The sequence below is a fragment of the Caenorhabditis briggsae genome, assembly GCF_000004555.2.
Source record: "Caenorhabditis briggsae complete genome, chrIII, whole genome shotgun sequence".
NCBI classification, from domain to species: domain Eukaryota; kingdom Metazoa; phylum Nematoda; class Chromadorea; order Rhabditida; family Rhabditidae; genus Caenorhabditis; species Caenorhabditis briggsae.
In genome coordinates this window covers 6,698,756-6,720,344 of record NC_013490.2, presented here as the reverse complement: position 1 = coordinate 6,720,344, position 21,589 = coordinate 6,698,756, and the positions used below count along the sequence as shown (strand labels likewise).

General features: G+C 34.4%; 3 protein-coding genes across 3 annotated transcripts; all 3 read left to right on the top strand.

The window, feature by feature from the left end:
* Positions 1-2,909: 2,909 nt before the first annotated feature.
* Positions 2,910-4,499, top strand: Cbr-gsto-2 (the record flags this gene model as incomplete). Its single annotated transcript, XM_002642105.1, has 3 exons — positions 2,910-2,952; positions 3,356-3,817; positions 4,243-4,499. The coding sequence occupies 3 exons, from the start codon at positions 2,910-2,912 to the stop codon at positions 4,497-4,499; spliced, it is 762 nt and encodes a 253-aa protein (XP_002642151.1).
* Positions 4,500-7,592: 3,093 nt separating this feature from the next.
* CBG18106 lies at positions 7,593-9,822 on the top strand (the record flags this gene model as incomplete). The annotated part of the gene is made up of 6 exons (XM_002642106.1): positions 7,593-7,632; positions 8,127-8,263; positions 8,311-8,414; positions 8,462-8,578; positions 8,890-9,066; positions 9,603-9,822. 6 exons carry the CDS (start codon positions 7,593-7,595, stop codon positions 9,820-9,822), a joined length of 795 nt encoding a protein of 264 aa, XP_002642152.1.
* Positions 9,823-12,243: 2,421 nt separating this feature from the next.
* Positions 12,244-14,500, top strand: CBG18107 (the record flags this gene model as incomplete). Its single annotated transcript, XM_002642107.1, has 4 exons — positions 12,244-12,478; positions 12,528-13,015; positions 13,948-14,301; positions 14,348-14,500. The coding sequence occupies 4 exons, from the start codon at positions 12,244-12,246 to the stop codon at positions 14,498-14,500; spliced, it is 1,230 nt and encodes a 409-aa protein (XP_002642153.1).
* Between the last annotated feature and the right edge of the window lie 7,089 nt (positions 14,501-21,589).

Below are 21,589 nucleotides of genomic sequence, written 5' to 3'. Positions count from 1 at the left end.
AAAAAGGATTCTCGAGATTTTTCATCATTTGAAGAATACGAGACATGACGTCATGCTTAGTAAAAGTTTAGGACTTTTTTCGAACCGATATTTTTTGTCGTTTTCAAATAAGGAGTCTCTTGAAAAATGAAGAAATAACACATTAGAAATGTCTAATTTTGGAAGCAGAATCAAAATCAGTGTTACTTTAAATTTCAGCAAAATTCAGAAATTTCGTTTCCTAACACAGGGAAAAAATGTTTTGAGGATCTCTCAAAGTGTTAGACATACTTATGTTGTATAATTTCATCAAATGTTCCGTATTAGTAGCTTTTCCAAGAAAAAAAGAAAAAATTAGAAAAGTTTAAAATCAAAATCAGACGATGTACTTCTGATAGGGATATATTTTTGATTCCTTAGTAGTCTAGACGGTTTGAATAAAAGGGTAACTCTGTCTGAAGAAGTCCCCAAAGGTTTTCATTTAAAAATAATCAAAAACAGGTGGCTAGGAAAATGATTTGGGTGTAAACTAATGGAGTTCGATGAAGAGAGAATGAGAGGATAGAAATTAAAACCCGCGAAAAAAGAATTTCCTTCCTCCATACATTCCAAATCTCTTGCGTTTTTTTCTCTCGTTTTGACAACCCTCGATTTGCTCGTTTTTCAGACAAGTTCTGCGCATGAGCGATTATGGAAAAAGAAAAAAAAGAAGAGGAACGGAGAAGAGATGATGTTTAAAGATCCGTTCTGTTCTATTCATCGTGGGAGTTTCCAGATTCGCTTTCAGTTGTGTCTCGTTTTTTAAAATTTATTTTCTAACCACTTCCAAGATTATTACCGTAAAACATGTAATAGAAGGGCTCCAAAACTTTAAACTTTGATCCAATTTTTCTCGGTTTCTGTCAAATATATAAAACAGTAGTCAATTGATAACTTTTTATCATAATACCAGAATTTTTTTTTTCAGTTGACACATGTTTGGTATCTTGCATAGGAATTGAGATAATTGAGCTTGAATTAGAGAGTGTGGGGCCCTTCTATTACAGGTTTTACGCTGATGCTCTGTAGTTTCAGATAAAAGAATAATCAGTAATTGATTGAATATACAATTTTTCTATGATTTATCGTGTTGTGAGTACAATTTGAGTTGGTTCCAAACCAGATGACCGGATTTCGAGTTTCAATTCCAAATTCCATGATTTTTTTATTTCAGTGTCTAAATTCCAGATTTCTTTTTTTCGTACCGGATTCCGTATTCAGCATTCCGTATTCTATTCCCCAAAAATTACATATGTTTCGTTCTGGATTCCGGTTTTCGGATTCTGAGGAAAATGGTTCGTTCCACGTCTGCAGCATAAATGTTATTTTTCAAGAATCCTCTGTGACTGAAATCTCAAACTTTGGCTAGAAACTGTGCACAAATAAACATATGTTTTTAAGAATAATTCTTTGAACTGGAACGGTCTGAATTCCGTATTCCGGGTTCCGTTTCTCGAAAAACTCGTTCCCGACGTCTTTGATCCCAAACTTACGGGTCATTATAAAAAATATATATCCTCTTGCTGCAAATTCAATGGTATAAATGGCATATCAATTTCGTTTTTCTTCTCGAAATATCATTCGCTTTTCTTGTTAAATTCTGGATTTTCATTCCGATCTTTAGGTCGTTTTTTGCTACATTGAACAATTTGATGAATTTCTTACAGTTAAAACTTTTTTTCTGTAAAATGGGAGAGGTTTAGAAACGTCCCTGATTGTCGGTCACCCTGTATATGCCTGGCTACACATAATTTTTTCAAGTTGACTTCTCTCTGTGATTTTCTACAGTTTCTCACAGTTTCATTATACCCAATTTGCCTACAAAAACCATGAAATGTCACATTATCTGATGAAATTTGATAAGCAGTGCGAGTCATTTTTTTCATCTTTCTTTTAGTATTGTTCTCCTGATCACACACAATAAAACACGGAGACTATGTTAACTATGTTATGACTATGTTTGCTGGGGCGCTTTTTCTGACCCCCTCGCCTGAACCCAAGTGATATGTTTCCAATTCCAAACTTTTACAAAATTCTATATTCCAGTCATAAAAAATTGTGTCTCCCGACATAGATCAAACCCATTTGGAAAGAGATCCATTCGGATTGTCATCACTACTTTTTGAACTACAACATACGAACACGGCGCTTGTTTTGCTGACAAATAGAGATTTTTATGTCATCTCTCTATATCTAAATCTCTTCCTCTCTAACCCTGAACGTGATCTCCTTGTATCTTCTTTTTTTTTCTTCAGGTCTTTGACAACTTCAATTTCAGACCTTTACTTCTCTACTTTCTCAAATCCGATAATTCATGCTGGCCAGGTAATTTTAGACTTAGAATTGAGATCATTCTAGTTCAATCTCTGGTTTGCCATCCTTGAAAGTAGATCGTAGTACAATGAAACGAAGGAAGAGACACAGACAGTTGAAGAAACTGATGTTTGTCATCATTTCGGGCCTCCTTCTCCTTTTCGTTCTTTCTGACCAAGTACTTGTATATAAATAAGGCACAATTTGACAGTCGACCAAAAAATTTTGAACTGAGAGATCAATTTCTATGATCTATTTTTTAAAAGTATTCTCTAGCGGTTAAAATTTTCAAATATTAAACTTTCTAGTAGATAATTTCTAACAATTGTTTTTGTCTCTGACATCTGTTTACCGAAATTTAAAAAACAGGAACATTTGGTGTTTGGTTCTTTACTCCTCTGCCAGTTTAGAATGTTTTTTTCTCATTTCATTTTCTGTTTCTTTTTGGTTTAAAGTTATACCGGAAATTATTCTCTGCCGCTATTGTTCACTTCTGTCCCTCCAACTTTTTTTTCTCCTGACTCGCTATATAAAGTCCGAATTTCAGAAAAATCTATCAATTTTCTACTCGAAGAACAATGCCCGTGCTCGCTGGAATAAACTCGAAAGTGCTCAAAAATGGTTGGTTTTTTTAATTGACTAGTGGTCTCTCCGGAGTGCCCCTCTATTAGAGGGGCCGTTCAATTAGAGGGTGCCATTTTATTTTTCCGGTGTTTTTGAGAAATCTTATAGAAAAATTCGGAATATTTCCGTTAAATTTTATGGATATCTACCAATTCATTTTTTTGCGGAAATGACGTTTTTGTATAATTTTGAGAAAATTTTATAAATTTCGGAATTACCGACAAATTAAAAAAAAACGAACAATTTATATTATTAAAATGTAGGGTTTCTAGGTCACTGAAAATATATCAATTCCGAGTTCAATGTGAGCTTAAAATTCTTATTGTTTCAATTAAAAATTTTCTGAACCTGGTTGAGAACCAGAAAAGTTAACTTGCTCTTCTTAATTTTCACTCTACAGGTGACTCGGAGCCATCTCCACCACCAGCTGGAATCTACCGTATTTACAACATGCGATTCTGCCCATGGGCTCAACGTGCACTGATCTACGCTTCTGTAAAGAACGTTCCAAGTGAAGTGATCAATATTCATTTGAAAGAGAAACCAGACTGGTACTTCTCGAAGCATTACAAGGGACAAGTGCCAGCTTTGGAGCTTGACGAAGGAAAGAAACATGTGATCGAATCGGCTCACATTCCAGAGTATTTGGATGATTTGTTCCCAGAATCTCGTATTCTTCCATCTGATCCATATGAAAAGGTTCAACAAAAATTGTTGTTGGAAAGGCTCGCTGCAGTTGCTCCAGCATTCTACGCTGCTGCACAGGCTGCCAATAATCCGGAGGGTCGTGATGAGAAATACGCTGCTCTTGTGAAGGCGTTTGAAGATGCTGAGAAGTTGTTGACTGGAGATTTCTTCTCTGGTACGTAAGGAGGCATTCAGTAGAGATTGGTTTTCTATAAAATTAAAAGAAAAATCATGCAAATTTTTTAAATTGTGTTTTTCCAGAACAAAAATACCGTAAGCACTTTAACGCTCCCTGAACCAAGATTTTTGAGCTCTAATATCTCGGTTTCTGTGAAACATATCAAAAAGCTGTCAACTGACAAAATGTTAATCATACTATCAGACTTTTGTCAGTTGACACATTTTTGATACCTTTCATAGTAATTGAGATAACGGGGCTCAAACGCGATAGTGTGAGAGCTCTTCTTATAAAAGTTTTACGGTATGCCAATTTTTCCAAAAAAAAAAACATTATTTTTCTAACTATAAAACACAATTATTCTTTACAATGTTAAGTATTATACTGATAACACTACAGTTTTTTTCATAGAATTCTTTCAGGAAAGGCCAAACCAGGATTCGCCGACTACCTGATTTTCCCGAACTATCAACGTGTCTTCTGGCTTTCCCACATTCTTCCAAACTCTCCATTTTCTTCTGAATCTTTCCCAGGACCAAACTTCCCAAAATTGGCAAAATGGTACAGAACATTGGACTCGATTCCAGAAGTGGCTGCTGCAAGTCAACCAACTGAAATGGGCGTCGGATTCTTCAATGATTATTTGAAAGGAACTCCTAATTATGACTATGGATTGTAAATTGTGCACTCTCGAATGAAACTGAATTAAATAAACTGACTGGGATTAAATGGATTGTTTATGTTTTTAACTCGAGAAAAAGACAAAAAGAGGATGCTTTTAGATTATGTTGGATGGAAGGAAAAAGAAAAGAATGAGGACAAGATCTGATTGTTGTCTTCTCGTCCATCCAGTAGTCACTTTCGCTTTTATTTCATAGAATACGACGCGGATGTCTGTATCGCTTTTGCAAACTTTTCTTCTTCCTCTTTTCCTTCTTGGCATTCAAGGTTTTTTGTTGCTAACTTTTATGGGATATCTGCGCTGATTTTGTACTATACCTTTTTTGACTTTCCCGATTAGCCATTTGGCTTCTTTAAGCCTTTATTGTTTTTTGTTGTTTTTTTGAATTTATACAAAACGTTTCGTTTTGTTTTTGTTCTGTTGGTGACAGAGTTTTTTGATAAAAGTATCAGAAAAAAAAAAGAAAAATGAGAATTTAGAAAGTTAAGATTTGTGGATTTATAGCAAGAGTGATGATATTTTCGCATACTTGCAACGGGCTGGAGTTCCAGTAATTTATTCATGTCTTTTCAAAAATAATTTTGGGGTCAATTAAAAAATGAACAAAAATTCTGTCAAATAATGTTTTTACTCAAAAAAAAATTGGAACAAAGTTCAAAATTAGAAAATCGGACCTCGATTTTTCAAGTATTCTTTTTGTTTCCCTGTTTTTTTGTAACCTTGTTTGATAAGAATTTTTTGTTCAGTTTTGGATTTCAACAAATTTCTTATTCATGAAAGTAGACAAGTTTAACAGGCATTAAGAAGATGAGAGCTTCTGTCCGGTTTAATTTTATACTGCGAATATTCCAGAAACAAACTTTAGACAAGAGTTAATTAGGAATTCCCAATTAGAAAAAAAAACACAACTTCAAACAATTTTAATGCCAAAAAATGTTTTGATTGGGCTCTTCAAAAGCTTTGGGATTTTTCGAAATCGAAATTCTTTTATTGACTATTAATTTTGAAATGTTGGTTATGAAAGATAAAAGACAAATAAATGCAATAATTTATTGAATTTCCAGAGAACTTATACCAATAAATGAAAAAACTATCTTGTTTTTTGAAAAGACTGAAAATATTTAACACACATTCTCTGAGATTTTCGAGCAACGCGCTGTACAAAAAAAATCAAAATTTTCCAAATGTGTTGGTATTACATACAGTTAGTACACTTGAATTTCTAAGAATTCTGAGGATATTTTTGATTGGCTCCGTCCACTTGGATCCGATCTGCAAAACTCGCTGATCAAAAAATAAATATTTTTTATTTTTCGAAATAGAAACGAAGTCTTTTTTGGAGTAAACGTATTTTGTTATTTCAAGCATTTTCTATGTGGAGACCAAAAATGTAGAGTCTCATCTTCCTATAGAAAACTCCATTCTTTCGTGATTTTTGAATTTTTTCGCAGTTTATTCAAGTTTTCGTGGTTATGGGACTGCGTGTGAACGGATTTTCAGAATTCTCATAAAATTTTGTTATAGAAACTTTTTAAAAATCATCAAATTTGTAGGACCGAAATAACGAATTTCGCGAAAACGTCGATTTTTTCGACTACTGAAAAATTTCGAAATTTTTTTTAGTTTTCAGTTTTTTTGAAGTTTTGTTTTCTTCATGAATTTGAACATAATTAATCAAAATACGTTATTTAAAAGCAATGTTGGTGCACTTAGCATTTTATTTTGTGATTTATCAATGAAAACCACTAATTTGAAAGTTTATATAGCAAAATTTTATGAGAATTCTGAATCTGCAAAGAAATCCGTTTACACGCAGTCCCATAACCACGAAAACTTGAAAAAAAATTGAAAAAAAAAATCTAAAAATCACGAAAGAATGGAGTTTTCTATAGCAAGGCTTCCATTTCGGTCGGTCGAAAATCGCCGACCGCCGACCGACCACCGACCCAGCCGACCGACAGGATGAGACTCTACATTTTTGGTTCCAACATAAAAATGCTTGAAATAACAAAATACGTTTACTCCAAAAAAGATTTCGTTTCTATTTCGAAAAATAAAAAATTTTATTTTTTGATCAGCGAGTTTTGCAGATCGGATCCAAGTGGGCGGAGCCAATCAAAACTATCCTCAAAATTCTTAGAAATTCAAGTGTACTAACTGTATGTAATACCAACACATTTGGAAAATTTTGATTTTTTTTTGTACATAAGAAAATGGGTCGATGCTCGAAAACTACAGAGAATATGTGTTAAAATTCCTAACTCTCCTATTTCTTCTAATAATTAATCTCCAATTTCTGAGAAAAGAAATCCGAAGCATTTTCTTCTGAAAATTACATTCTCCAATTTGGTGTCTGAGACATCCGGAACTTGAATCTTGTTTATCCATTCTCATCCTTCTTCTTCTCTATTTCCCATTTTTCGTTCTTCTTCTCCTCAAATTCTAATTATTTATTCACAATCCATCATCAATTCGAGGGTCCAAACCAGTGCTCCTCCTCTTCTCTTTTTCTTACTTACGGGGTCAGAGTATACTCACAAAGAGAGCCTCCTCGTTCTCTTATCCTTCCCCTACTACTCTCTTCTTCAACGTCACTTGTCGTGTCTGCGTCTCTTCTGCCGTTTCCACTATCTCGTTGCTTCTCCGGTCACCTGTCTTCATTTTTGCTAAATGCCACGACAATTACTGCGTCGTGGAAGCTTCTGATGTCTCAATTGTAATGAGTCGAACGGTCTGAAGAAAAGAAGAATAGGGAAAGATGATGATCTATAGCTGGGAAACAAGAAGAGGCATAATAAGATACTAATCTCATCGTCTGTATTAAGTTTTCTAACTTCTTTTCTAGACTTGTTTCAAACGAATTTTTAAACTTTTTTCTTTTCAAATTTTTTTACCATTTAAAATTTTGTCCCAAATATTTGCTCACGACATTCATGCCTTTTTGTCCCTCCGCGAAATTTTTGACGTTTCTCTCTCCAAACCTCTCATTTTGACTATTTTGACATATTTCAGGAACCTTTTGATTTTCGATTAGCCGTCACAATTCTCATCCTCATTCTTGGACTGTACGGCTGTCACCTATATATGAAAATGAAAAAATTGACAAGAGATACTCAGGAACCACTCTTACGTAAGTTTTTGTTCAAAATAACTGGGATATTTTTTAAAAGAACCTGAAAGCTCAAAATTGAAATTTTCGTTTTTGTGATTGATCAATTATCAAAAACTGCCATTCAGTGTAAAACCAAAAAGAACAGATAAATTTTTGAAATATTTTAGAAATTGAAAAGTTGGAAAACTAAAAATGTTTGAAAAGCGATTTACTTTCCTGATATTATTACAGAAGTAAAAAATCCGAAATCCCCGAAAAACGCCCTCGAAGTGAAAATTTTGCTAAAAAAGGTTGTCGTGGCCTAGGTTTCACACTGCGCTAGAACTCAAATCCTTTTTGATCGAAGTTCCTTTTTGATATATTTTAGAAATTGAAAAAATTCAAAAATTGAGAGTCAGAAAAAACTTAAACGGAATCACAAAACTTTATTTTTTCGAGGTCAAAAATGACTAAATCTTGAATTAATTTGAAAATCAAATATATTATTTTTACAATTTTTTAAAAAATTTCAGCTCATATCCGACCTCTCACGAAGAATAAAATAAGAAAATACCTCTATGCAGCCATTTTTATAATAGCCATTTATCTACTTAGCCGATCATTAAACAATAATAACATAATTCAAACTGGTATTGGAAGGAATGGAGATGTAAGTTCCGGATTTGATATTTCAAACGAAATTCTGAAAAATTTCAGTTCATTGAATTCCAACCAAACGTTTTGGCTCCAGTAGTAGAACCAGTGGTGAATAATGTGAAATTAGATATTTATATGGAAGCACAGTGTCCAGATACTTCAAGGTACGAATTAAGTTTATAATTTGAATCACGAATTTTGAGTTTTTCAGATTCTTCCGCCAGCAACTCAAGAAAGCATGGGATCTTCTAGGAAGACTCAATAGAATAGAATTGAATGTAATTCCGTTTGGAAAAGCAAGATGTACAGAACGAGGAAATGACTTTGAGTAAGTTGTATGAGCCAAAAACAGTAATTACCGTAAAAACTGTAATATAACGCCACCTGTAATAGAAGACCCCTCTAATACAACGCCACTCTTAAAGGGTGCTGATAGGTATCAAAACAAAGTTTTTATGTGTAATTAACAGAGTAGCAGTGGAATCTAGAAGTTTAGAACCTTTTTTTCATTTTGGTACTTTGTTAATCAAGTAAAAAACCAATTTTTGTTACCTCGCATTCTCCCAAAACACCACTCCGAAAAATAGAACGCCATGGAGCTATATTATAGGTTTTACGGTAAATTTCTTATTAATTCAGGTGCCAATGCCAGCACGGTCCAACAGAATGTGAAATCAATCAGCTAATGAATTGTGTGATCGATCGTTACGGTTTCCCACACATTTACCTGCCAGCTGTTTTGTGTATGCAAGGAAAATATTCATTGGACGAAGCGATGAAATGTGTTACGGAACACTTTCCAGTTGAATACAACAGGTTCGTTGAGAGGAAAAAAAATCATTTCTACTGAAGAAAAAATTATGGACATTTGAGACGAACAACAACTTTTTAAAAATGTCTTAGGGAGACTCCGACCAAAAATTTTTATTGCATCAAAATGTTTTTTAAAACTTTCAAAAAAGTTATGTATCTTCCCAATATTATTGTGAACCCTTTTTCAATTCAAAATACAGGAAAAACGCTGTTGAAAATGAAACAATGGCGGTGAATAGGGACGAGTATTTGAGTTCCCGCGCAGTGAGAAACATAGGCCACGACCGCGGGACGCCTTTTTTTACATAGCAATTTTCCGGATTTTTCCGATTTCATCTCCGGCACGTGAGAAACGTGAAAAAACTGTCGGCCAATTCAAGAAAGGACTCCTGCTGCCGTGGCAGAGGTTTCTCACAACACACGAATTCAAATCCTCCTTCCTATTTCCAACCTTTTTTAGCGGTCCCCCTTTAAGAAAACCCGAAATAATTCTTCAAAAGTATTATGGTTAATTTTCATTTATCAATTTCTATTTTCAGAATGCGTGAATGTGCTTCTGGCCCACGTGGACGACGTCTTCTGGCTCTATCCGGCCAGAAAACAGCTTCTCTCACTCCAGCAATCGACTTTATTCCTTGGATCGTAATCAATGGAGCTAGAAACTCAGATGCTCTTTATGATTTGACACAGAACACTTGTGAAGCAATGCAACCCATTCCACAAGTCTGTAGAGAATATTTAAGTTCAATTCAAAAATAATATGCATATTTCTAAACGGGTTCTCTCTTCTTAATAATGGTGTCCATGAGTGCCTTTCAAATTGTTCTGCGGGTTTTTATCTCTCTTGTTTTTTCTAGTTGTTTTTTCCTGTATGCATTACTTAATTAACTGTTTCTTTCTGAAATAAACTGATTTTAACTTATCTGAAACATCCGAAAGTGTGACCACAAACTAGTCTTTTCGTTTGAAAAAAAAGAAGAAGAAGGAGGGATTTACGAGGATAGTGTCACTACGAAAGGCTATGAAGCGAATAAGAAAACGATTCAATCATCAGCTGCTTTTCATCTTCCCCCTGTTTGCCATTCAATTTGTCACTTTTCCTGCGAATGAGAAGAATTCGTTTTTTTTTGCATATAATTTTTGTTGCTGGGTGGCGCACAATTACCCGGACTGATAAAAGTGGTGATATCTTTAGATATAAGGATCTTGGAAGCACGAAATCTGGTAATGATAATTTTACGTTTGATTCAAAGCTACTGTAATTTTCAAAGCGATACCTTGAAGAAATGCATAGTTATGATTGTCCAAAGATGAACGGCAAAATTTTTCTTGTGATTTTCATAGGATGAAACATTTTTTACAAGCGATAACTCAGCTTAAATAATGTGAAATTTGGCCAGTTTACTGATAAATCATTCAAATTTTCGACCTTCAAATTTGAGCCCAATGGGCTTTGCTCAAAATTGGTGTACACAGTATTTCTTAAAAATCGACTTCTAGAAATTGGGAAGTTTCTGCAAGCGGGCTTTTTTTCAAATATAATCAATTCCAGTACAGTTTTTAAATTCCTTAGTATTTACTTGAATTTTTACTTTTTTCTAAATGACATTGATCTCGGTGGTTATCTAATCAGGTCATCAGCTGATTACATAATGTTTTCTGTAGGACCATAACTGCAAAAGTTTGCGCCACACGGCGTTGCGGAAGGGAACCTTGATTAGAAATTTAGTACTAATTAGTTCGTTCAAACTTGGCTTAAGCTAAATTTGAACGAACCGAACTTTTACCAGATTCCCCAAGATGCCGTGCGCCAGTGTTGCCTGCAATCTTCTATTAATTTTCTTTAGTGATCACTTTTTTAGTTACCACTTTCTCTTCCTTATCACTGACCCCTTCCCTTTTTTTCGTCATGAATCTCTCTCGTCATTAAGCCGAAATTGATAATAGGGGATGTGTCTGAAGGCTAATCGAATCTTGATATAGTTCAGGAGGAAAAGAATCTCTGGTGTCAATCGACTCGTGAACAAATCTATCCTTCTAGAATCTTCCTCTATTTCTTTTCTTCTTTTCTTTTGAAATGTTAATTGCAATCTGTCTCATTTTTGGTAGTGGAAAACATGACGATAACAGGAAGCTAAATGAAAGAGGGAAATGACGGATTGGATTGAAGAAAAAGAGAAAAAGACAAAGAGAGAAACCGATATCTTCAACGATTCAATTGTATGTTTCAGTGTGACGTAATATCATATCCATCCATATCTTATCGCTTTTCTCTGTTAGCTTCTCATTGCGTAAGTGTACTCTTATTTGGTGTGTAGCCATAATTTTTTAAAGTGAAATCTGGAATTTCTGTCCTAAGTTTTGCGAAAACCAATCTTACTATTAAAAATGTTTTCCCTATTCATTTTCGGCAAAAATAAGTTTTATGGTTTTGCAAAAATATCTGAATAAAATGCTTTTCGAATTCGTAGATGTCTTATTTTTTTCAAAAATCGAAATTATATTCAAAAAATCTTTTTGTGGGTCCATTCTAGTTATAAATTCCATCTGCGGGCCTCTTATCTAATTGTAAGGGCTATGAGTTACTGTAAAACCTGTAATAGAAGGGCTCCTACACTGTCAAGTTTGAGGTCCATTATCTCGATTTCTATGCAAGGTTAAAAATTTTTCAGCTGGCAAAATATTTGTGATATTATGATAATCATTTTATCAGAAGACCACTTTTGAATATCATTCACAGGAATCGAGAAAAATTAACTTGTTTAAAACTTAGTCGACCCTTCTATTACAGGTTTTACATTATTTGATTAGTCTACAATTCCTTCTAATTTGAATGTAGCTTTTCGAAAACAAAATTATCAGACTACAATTAGATGGGAACAGTGGCTAAACCTGAATCCAGACTTTGCGATTTTTGAAGTGTGATGTATTAGATAATCCTATCCTTTTCGTATCTTTTTTTCGTTCCATTCCTTTTGTGTTTTGTTAGATTAATCCTTTCTTTTCCACACCTTATAAACTTTTTTCTCCCTAAACCGGTATATACAGTTTCTTGTTTCTGCAAATTTTATTTTTTGTTCGCAACGATTTTTTTTCAACCCATCCATTTTTTTCAGTCAGCTAAAATAATCCAGATCAAAATATATTTGTTCTACTTCATTCTGATTTTGCCATTTCACAATGGCACTTCTGGCCCGTAAAGCGCCAGCTTTTCTGCCGGCGTCAACGTCTTCTGCAGTCAAGCATATGATTTACGAAGATTCACATTTTGCCATGCGAAACAGTCTTACAAAAATGATCAAAGAAAAAATCAATCCAAATGTTGCACAATGGGAGAAAAGTGGAAGATATCCAGCACATTATGTATTCAAAATGTTCGGACAGTTGGGCGTTTTTGCAGTTAATAAACCTGTTGGTAGGTAAAAAATTTACTCTGAACCAATCCAAAATAAAAATATTTTTAGAATTCGGTGGAACTGGCCGAGATTTTTCAATGTCAATCGCAGTTGCTGAGCAAATTGGAGCAGTGGATTGTGGATCAATTCCAATGTCAGTTATGGTACAAACTGATATGAGTACTCCTGCGTTGGCACAATTTGGTTCTGATTTTCTTCGAAATCGGTTCCTCCGTCCCTCGATTAATGGAGATCTTGTCAGTTCGATTGCAGTTTCAGAACCTCATGCAGGATCAGATGTTTCTGCAATTCGTACGTACGCTCGAAGATATGGAACTGATTTGATAATAAACGGATCAAAAATGTGGATAACAAACGGTGATCAAGCTGATTGGGCATGTGTTTTAGTGAATACGTCGAATGAGAAGAATCTTCACAAGAACAAATCGCTGATTTGCATTCCTTTGGATACACCTGGAGTCCACAGATCAACTCCTTTGGATAAATTGGGAATGAGGAGTTCCGATACGGTTCAGTTATTTTTTGAGGATGTCAGGGTGAGCAGTTAACAAAGATTCTAAATTAAAATTGAATTCTTAACACTTTTGTAACTCCGGTCATTGAAACAGTTCGTTTTAGAAACCGCCAGGACTTGAAATATAAGAGATAGAGTGAAACTATAGAAAAAATTTCTTTTCTACTTAAGATGTTTCATGAAAGTATCAAATTTGCAAATTTAAAAATATTTGAAATTCATATATTTTCTAAGTTACTATTAGATGTTTTGTACTCATGTATACTCTGGTCTAACTTGTGCGCGTTACAACCGAAAATTCGAGGTGGGCGGAGCTAAAGTTTGATAGAGAAATCCTCAAAGGAGCATGTAGTTTTTGTAATTATTTCCTAGCCTATTTTTTTTATTTTTCGATAATTTCCTTATCTTTATGCGGGTTTTTGCCATTCGTCGGATTTTTTGCAAGTTGAAGAACTATGAAACTTATCGAAAAATATAACACATATTACTCTTGTCCGAAATCAATGATACGGTAGTTCGCTCTTTCGCTTTTCAGAAACATTTAGCGAGACACGGTGTTTTTTTCAGGACGTAAAGTAAATGCTCTCTACCGCGAATACCGTAGTTAAGCGCGCTGAGTATCGACGCGCATGCTTTAAACTGAACTGCTTGAGTCGCTGCGCAGGTGTGCCTGCTTTCCATCAGAAAATGCGCGAATTCAAAATCATTTTAAAAAACGTTCCGGAAAAAACACCGTGGCGAGATATCCTCTCGAAACGTGCGTTGATTTCGTACAAGAGTAGGAATTAATGACGAAAAATACTGAACTGTACTATTTTAAATACATGCTTTGGTTTCGCTACAAGACCTAAGCTCCGCCCACACAAGAATTTTCAGCCGCAAAAATTCGTAAAGAATGTTTTTGTAACGAATAGGACATAATACTTCTGTTAATGAAAATTCTATTAATTTCAGGTCCCGTCCTCCTACATAATTGGAGAAGAGGGCCGTGGCTTCTCATATCAAATGAAACAATTCAATGACGAACGTCTTGTCACAGTCGCCGTCGGTCTTCTTCCTCTTCAAAAATGTATCAACGAGACGATTGAGTACGCAAGAGAACGGTCAATATTCGGCAAGACACTACTCGATCAACAGTATGTTCAATTTCGATTGGCTGAGTTGGAAGCGGAACTAGAGGCCACTCGATCTTTGCTCTATCGGACAGTGTTGGCACGGTGCCAGGATGAGGATGTGAGCATGTTGACGGCGATGGCGAAGTTGAAAATTGGGAGATTAGCTAGGAAAGTTACAGATCAGTGCTTACAGGTAGGAGATTTTTGGATTGGATGAGGTGTGAGTAGATGTTTTTCAGATCTGGGGAGGTGCTGGATACTTGAATGATAATGGAATATCTCGAGCGTTCCGAGACTTCAGAATCTTCTCGATTGGTGCTGGATGTGATGAAGTAATGATGCAGATAATTCATAAAACTCAGTCTAAAAGACAACAACAAAAATCTATTTGAAATGTTCCAAGAACCCCTATATTTGTAAATAGCCGAATAAAGGCATCAATGTTTGATTGTAACCTCCATTTATAAAATCATATCGCATTTGATTTGGCACGTATAGCTTGTAACCAGTTCTCACTGACCCCGGGAGTCAATACACTCAATTCAAGTTATTATATTTATATTTGCCATGTCTCTCCCGAAAGGAGAGCGGAGCAAAGAAGTCTTCTTTCTCTTCTTCTACTTCTTCTTCATCCATGGTTTTATTGACATTTTGAAAATGAGAAGAAGCTTGAATGAAACGCGAATTACTCGAAAGTAAAGTTACTTTGGAATTGAAACTACAGTAAGAAGAAACCGGTTGAAAAGTAAAGATGAGCAAGGAACGATGGGGGAATGAGCACAGTATATAAGGTTTCTTGAAATTGTGTTGGCTCATTGATATTTGTTTGTTTTTGATCTTCACACTTCTTTTAAATTTCTAGTGTTTTCGATCTGAAAGTGGATAGATCGAGCTGTTTTTTTTTGTTAACAGACTACAGAGACCTAAATATCGTATGAATTGGATTCAAGAGTTCTTTTTAAAATTTGAAATTTTGTCAATTTTGTACTTAACCCACATAGTAAGACTTTAAGAAATGGACATACAGTACCGTGCAAAAGGTTGTCCACTTTTTGTTTTCCTAGCATAACTTTCTTCAAATAGAGCTGATGAGTCAAACTTTTTTGTGAAATGTAGCGAATCGCCCGATAAAAATGATGCAGAAATATTATCATCTTGAAAAGAAGAAGAAAAAATTTTAACGAAAAAATTCACTTTTTGGAAAATTTTGGATTTTTGAAAGCTTTTTTCAAAAATCAGGAAAAATAGAAAACGATCATTAATGTGAAACATTAATATTTTGAACATGATCAAAGTAACTTTGGCCAACTTTTAAGCAGATATTACCTCATTAAAATACAATAATGTGTATGATATGGTTGTTCGAAATGTCAACTAGAGATTTCCGGCTTCTGGGCTTGTTCTACCATCGTTCCACAATTTCAAATTTCAATATTCAATACTTTTTATGTTTTTATCATTTTTCAAGTGTCATTCTACAATACCTGATCATTTTCCAATTGAAAAGATGTTTCTTCAAGCTCCAAACACTGACTTTACAATTTGTGAGACAAGCTAAATCTCGCATAAGGTTCACTTCTAGCCATTCTGGTAGAGTCGGTTGAGGGAGTTCGGTACTTATTCTCATAGATATAAATACTACAGTTTAGTGGCATCCTGGAAAACATGATTACCTTTTGCGGAATGCTAGTTCCTGGCTCTCGTGTTTCGTTTTCTTTTGGAGTCCAAATTAGAAAATTCCTGCGTTGGGTCAGATTGATAATTTTTTTCAAAGGTGATGGAATCTCATGTTAATTGTCCTGAAACAATTACAACAACTTCTTTGTGCAAATATATAATTAAAATTGATGAATGGAACACTCGGGAACAGAAACAAAATCTGTAATCTGTTTGATCATTATTTAACTGGAAAAAATTCTTTTCAAAATGTATTTTCGCGTTTCTATGGGCATTCCGCAAAAGGTAATCATGTTTTCCAGGATGCCGCTAAACTTTGGTATTTATATCTATGAGAATAAGTACCGAACTCCCTCAACCGACTCTACCAGAATGGCTAGAAGTGAACCTTATGCGAGATTTAGCTTGTCTCACAAATTGTAAAGTCAGTGTTTGGAGCTTGAAGAAACATCTTTTCAATTGGAAAATGATCAGATATTGTAGAATGACACTTGAAAATTAATAAAAACATAAAAAGTATCAAATATTGACAATTTGAAATTGTGGAACGATGGTAGAACAAGCAAAGAAGCCGGAAATCTCTAGTTACTTTGATCATGTTCAAAATATTATGTTTCACATTAATGATCGTTTTCTATTTTTTCCAGATTAAAAAAAACTTCCAAAAATCTAAAATTTTCCAAAAAGTGAATTTTTTGTTAAAATTTTTTCTTCTTCTTTTCAAGAGGATAATACATTGCATCATTTTTATCGGGCGATTCGCTACATTTCACAAAAAAGTTTGACTCATCAGCTCTATTTGAAGAAAGTTATGCTTGAAAAACAAAAAGTGGACAAGCTTTTGCACGGTACTGTACCATATTTCCTCTAATAGAAACCCACACAATCAGTCAACTTTGAGCTCAATTATCTTAATTCCTGTAAAAGACGTCAAAAATTAGCCAACGGATAAATTATTTATCATAATATCACCGATATTAAGTTAGTTAAAAATTTTTCATATCTTTCACAGGAATCGAGATAACCGAGCTCACCTTTCACGGATTGGGTGGGCTTCTCTTACATGTTTTACGTTATGTAGTCTTCAAGACATTTCCAAATCCACAGTTTTTTTTATCACCAAACTTCAAACTCTTGTCCCAATCCCTTTACTATAGTCATTTTCAAGTGTAAGAGTCTCTACTAAATCCAATCACCACGTGGTTTTTTGTATTGAATCAGAACCGAGAAAATCCGCTCATTTTGCTCTCGGGTCACTTCGGGAGCATTGACAAACATCTGAGAATAGAAATCATCTTTGAAAGTAACAAAGGGTTTTATTAGAGTATTTGGGAAATGTGCGGATAAGACTCTCCAGTAGATGATTTTCCAGAACCGTTTCAGATTGAAAAAAAAACATATTCACCACATATTTTCAAAATCCTCGATTCTCGGAAGTACAAAATACCTGAACATTAAAGTATTGTACCCCCGACTCGCGGGTTTTGTACCCCTTAACCCTTCGAACCCCGTAGAATCCCCGAATTGTTGTACCCTCGAATTATTTTCCTGAGATTTGACTAAATCATTTCATCCTCATTTCATCTGAACACAATCAACATCAATTCTAAAAAATATGTTCCCAAAGGCACCTAAAATTTGCTCAACTTCTAAAAAATGATACTGATCTTTTATCCCAATATCCACCCACAGTACTTCCTCACTTTCTTTTTCCAAACTTCTAAATCCGCAATTCAAAACCACTGTAAATGTACACGAGATTGATCAAAAAGTGTGTGTTATGGCACATTGTGCAAATAGTTCTGCCACATACTTACACTTCAACCCGACCGAAAGAGAATGAAGGGGTTTGTCGCAGTAAAACGTCTGCAAACGGCAAAAAAAAAGAGATTTTTGAAGTTCTCCGCGATTTTTCTTCTTTCGGCAATCACCTTCTTCTTCTTTATTATCATCCAATTAGTCATAATCATCCAATTAGTGGACACAGTCAGTGGTTTGGGCGAGGTAATATGCATAATAGTGCCATTTGGACGATTGCCATTGGCCACCACAAAACTTTCGATTATTCGGTTTCTGTGTGTTTCTTGGTCTTTTCCTCCATCCGTATTTTTTTATTTTCTTTTTTTGCTATTCACTTTCAGAAAGTGACCAAACTTTACATTTTTGAATGTTGTGTGTTCTTTCATACTGTAACTGAAGATAACTTCGACAAATACCGAAATTAGATACTGTAGTTTGAACGATCATTTTTAAAAATCACAGTCAAATAGGGAATGTGTCTTTGAGAACCTCAATGAGCAAATTTAGAGTCAATGCTCCAGGTTCAAACACTAAAATTCCATCTTGAGTTTAGTTGGATGGGCATAACTGTAAAACCTCTGATAGAAGGACCCCCACAGTGTCTAGATTAAGCTAATTTTTCTTGGCCTTATGAAAGAAATCAAAAATGTGTAGGCTGATAAAATTTTTAAAGATATTATGATAAACAATTCATCAGTTGACAACTTTTTGATATCTTTGACAGGAACCGAGAAAAATAGGATACAAGTTGAAAGTGAGGGAGAACTTTTTTTACAGGTGTTGTACTATTTTGAATTAGTGATAGCACTTAAAGTTAAATATCTATAAAAATGTCAAATCCATAATTTTCTATTTACAGGTTTATTTAATTGTATTGTAGCTCTATTCAAAATTTTTAAATCAATAGGAAATGTATAAATCCATTCTCCAAATCACCTTCCGAAAGTTTCAATTTATAAAGTTCGGGGCCGTATTCATGAACATTTACTTTTAGGTAAATAGAGCGTGTAAATGATTTACAAAGAGGAAAATAGAGTGATTGGTATTCATGAAAGTTTGATAAAAGAAAGCATTTTCCTTCAGATTTACATTGATTTTTCTTTCACGTCACTAATATTTTATTTTTCTTCTTGATTTTCCATTGATAATCTTGTGTAAATATTTACCCCTGTAAATCGATTTACTAGAAAATGGATTTACCGTATTCACAAAAGGATTCACATTTTTTGTTGCCTATCAGCATCCTTTCTCTTTGGAAACGATAAGAAATAGTTGCATTGAATTAAAGCCAGTCATAGACCACCTCTAGAAATGGTCCGGAAAAATGAAAAAGTTGAGATTACTTAATGTTGGTCAAACTTAGAAACATAAATCAAAAACAAACTAGAAGTACCTAGTCTGAAAAATACCAATTTTAATATTTTGTTAATTATAGAAATTATTTTTTGGGGGTTGGCAACTATTTATGGTTTTTTTTCAGTGTTTTTATGGGAACATGTTTTTATATTCTTCATATTATTCTTAGTTTCATCAAAATTCAAAGTTTTAGTTTTAAAACTTCAACTTTAATGTATGGAGTTTCATGAAAATAGTAAGATAAATCTCATTTTCCTACCCCTCAAGTTTGTAAATAAAATCAAGTGAGTAAATCATTTACCAATAGGAAAATAATTTTCATGAATACCAATCACGTTATTTTCCAATGTGTAAATCGATTTTCCCATTAGAAACTTTTAAAAGTGAACGTAATATTTTCTTTTTGTAAACAAGCAAGCTGGTGCGCCTTCGGCGTGATTCAATCTATTTTTTTCAAATGTTCGTCGCTTCGTTTCTCACTTTTTCTAAATAAAAGGGTCACGTAAATATATATGTATTTTTCAACTTTTTCAAAAGTCCACAGACGGACACGAGGACGGACAGACGCCTCTAGCGTTTTATTAATAAGGAAGATATTTTCCTTGGTAAATGCATTTACCTAGGTAAATGTTCATGAATACGGCCTCTGGGTTTTCCCACCACACTAAAGGGTTTAAAATAAGCAAAATACTGTAATCTACAAAATGCTCTTTTCTATGAGTTGTGTCATTTGAGCAAACCACTTGAGTCTGTCTATCTTGCATCTAATTGTAAGATCCATCCAACTTATGCAACGTTTCGAAAAGTTCAGACCTATTTTGCTCCCGCCAACTGAAATTGACTCTTGGTTTGGACAATAGACTCTTCTGGAGTTACGGTATGGATTTTGATGGGACTGTGTACAGTATTCAGTGTTCACACAGACATTGTTCGGCTGCCTCAGCTTGCGCCCCCTTAGCTCAGTCGGTAGAGGCGCTGCACCTCCAGCCCAAAATCTGCACGGAAATTACTGAAGATCTTGCAAGATAACCTATTTGATTCGGGGTTATCGGGCCACTCCCACCTGTCTGCAAAAAAAATCGGTATTCGTGCATAAACCTATCAAAATGATGTGTCCTTTTTGCGTTTTGTCTCCCGTTGTTTCTTAATGTATACATACACATACAAAGATTCGGCCCGTACACCAAACACATCAAAACGATATGCGTGAAATGAGCGAATCGTCTTCTTCTCTCTCTGTTTTTCTTCTTCTTCTTCCACGGAGAATGAAGAAGACTCTGAGGAGAAGACGTCAAACTGAAGAAGAAGTCTCTTCGACTGGGAGAGAGAGAACCGAAGATTCTTATCGGGTCCGTCGGATGCTACCACCGTTTTTTGGTCTGGTCTTCTTCTTTTTCTTCTTCTTCTACTTCTTCTCTTCCATATTCTTTTCTTTCTCTCTTATTCATCTTTCCATATATTTTCCCCATATATTTCCTTTGTTTGTGTAATTAATTATTTAACTGCCCTGAGTCTTTTATCTACCGTAATCCATCTGATTACAAATCCTAAGAGTCGGAACACTTGAAATTCTAGTTAAGAGAGTAGGATTGATGAGGGTCTGAAATTAGAAAAAAGCTATAAGAACGTTTGGAATATTAGCTATAAAATTTCAAACTGTAATCTCAACAGAGCCATTTAAAAATGTTTGCCAACATGTTTTTTTCGGCATATTTGGCTCTCAAGATGTTGAAGAATTATCTGAAAAATAAAGGACTCCAAACAAAATTTTGTTTGCGATTTTTCACATTTAATTATTCCTAATGTTATGTATTTTCTATAACATTACTTTGAAAAAGTTAGTAAAAACTCGAAAACTCTGAAAACGCTGTCAAAAACATTTCTCGTCCAAGAGGGTCGCGGGAATCCTAGTCCAAGGCCACTGTTGCTTCATTCTATTTTCAGAATTTTTGCTATTTCTGGTCGTTTATTTCTGAACTTTTTAAAAGTAATCTTATGGAAATACACAACTTTGGGAACATTTTAATGCAAAAAAAAATAAGAAAAAAATTTCAGATTTCCATTTCATTAGAATTCTTTTTTTATCAGTAAAATTCTTGGATGGCCCTTGCTCCATAATCGTATTTCATGCTACCAGCCGTTTTCGAACGTTTTTTTCTCTATCTGCGTCTCGTCGTCTATATAATACAATTTCGTACTCTCTCGTCTTATAAGAATATCCGAAAATCGTTGTTTCCACTATAAACATTCTTGTTCCCACCCACCTCCAATTCAAGTACATTATTGGTTAGAAAGCTTGCAAACACTTGAGAAAAAAAAACAACATTTTTCTGAAAAAATGTGTGAATATGTAGAGGGAAACAAAACAAGTTGAGGTACTCCTCTTTTAAAATTTTCTGAATCGTGGTTTCTAGGTCAAAATTGCGGTTACTTTCAAAAAAAATCGTTTGTAAGGCATTTTTTTCTCAATAAGCAAATATGAACTCTATTTTTTCTAGTGGCACAGTTATTTGTAACTACGAATTTCCCTTTTTTTTTCTCCTATTTCTGACTTCTGTCCTCTGATCCATTTCAGATTCTTTCTTAGTTTTTTCAAGGTCTCTAATCTTTGGTACCGATATTTATCGAAACATTTTGTTATAAAACTC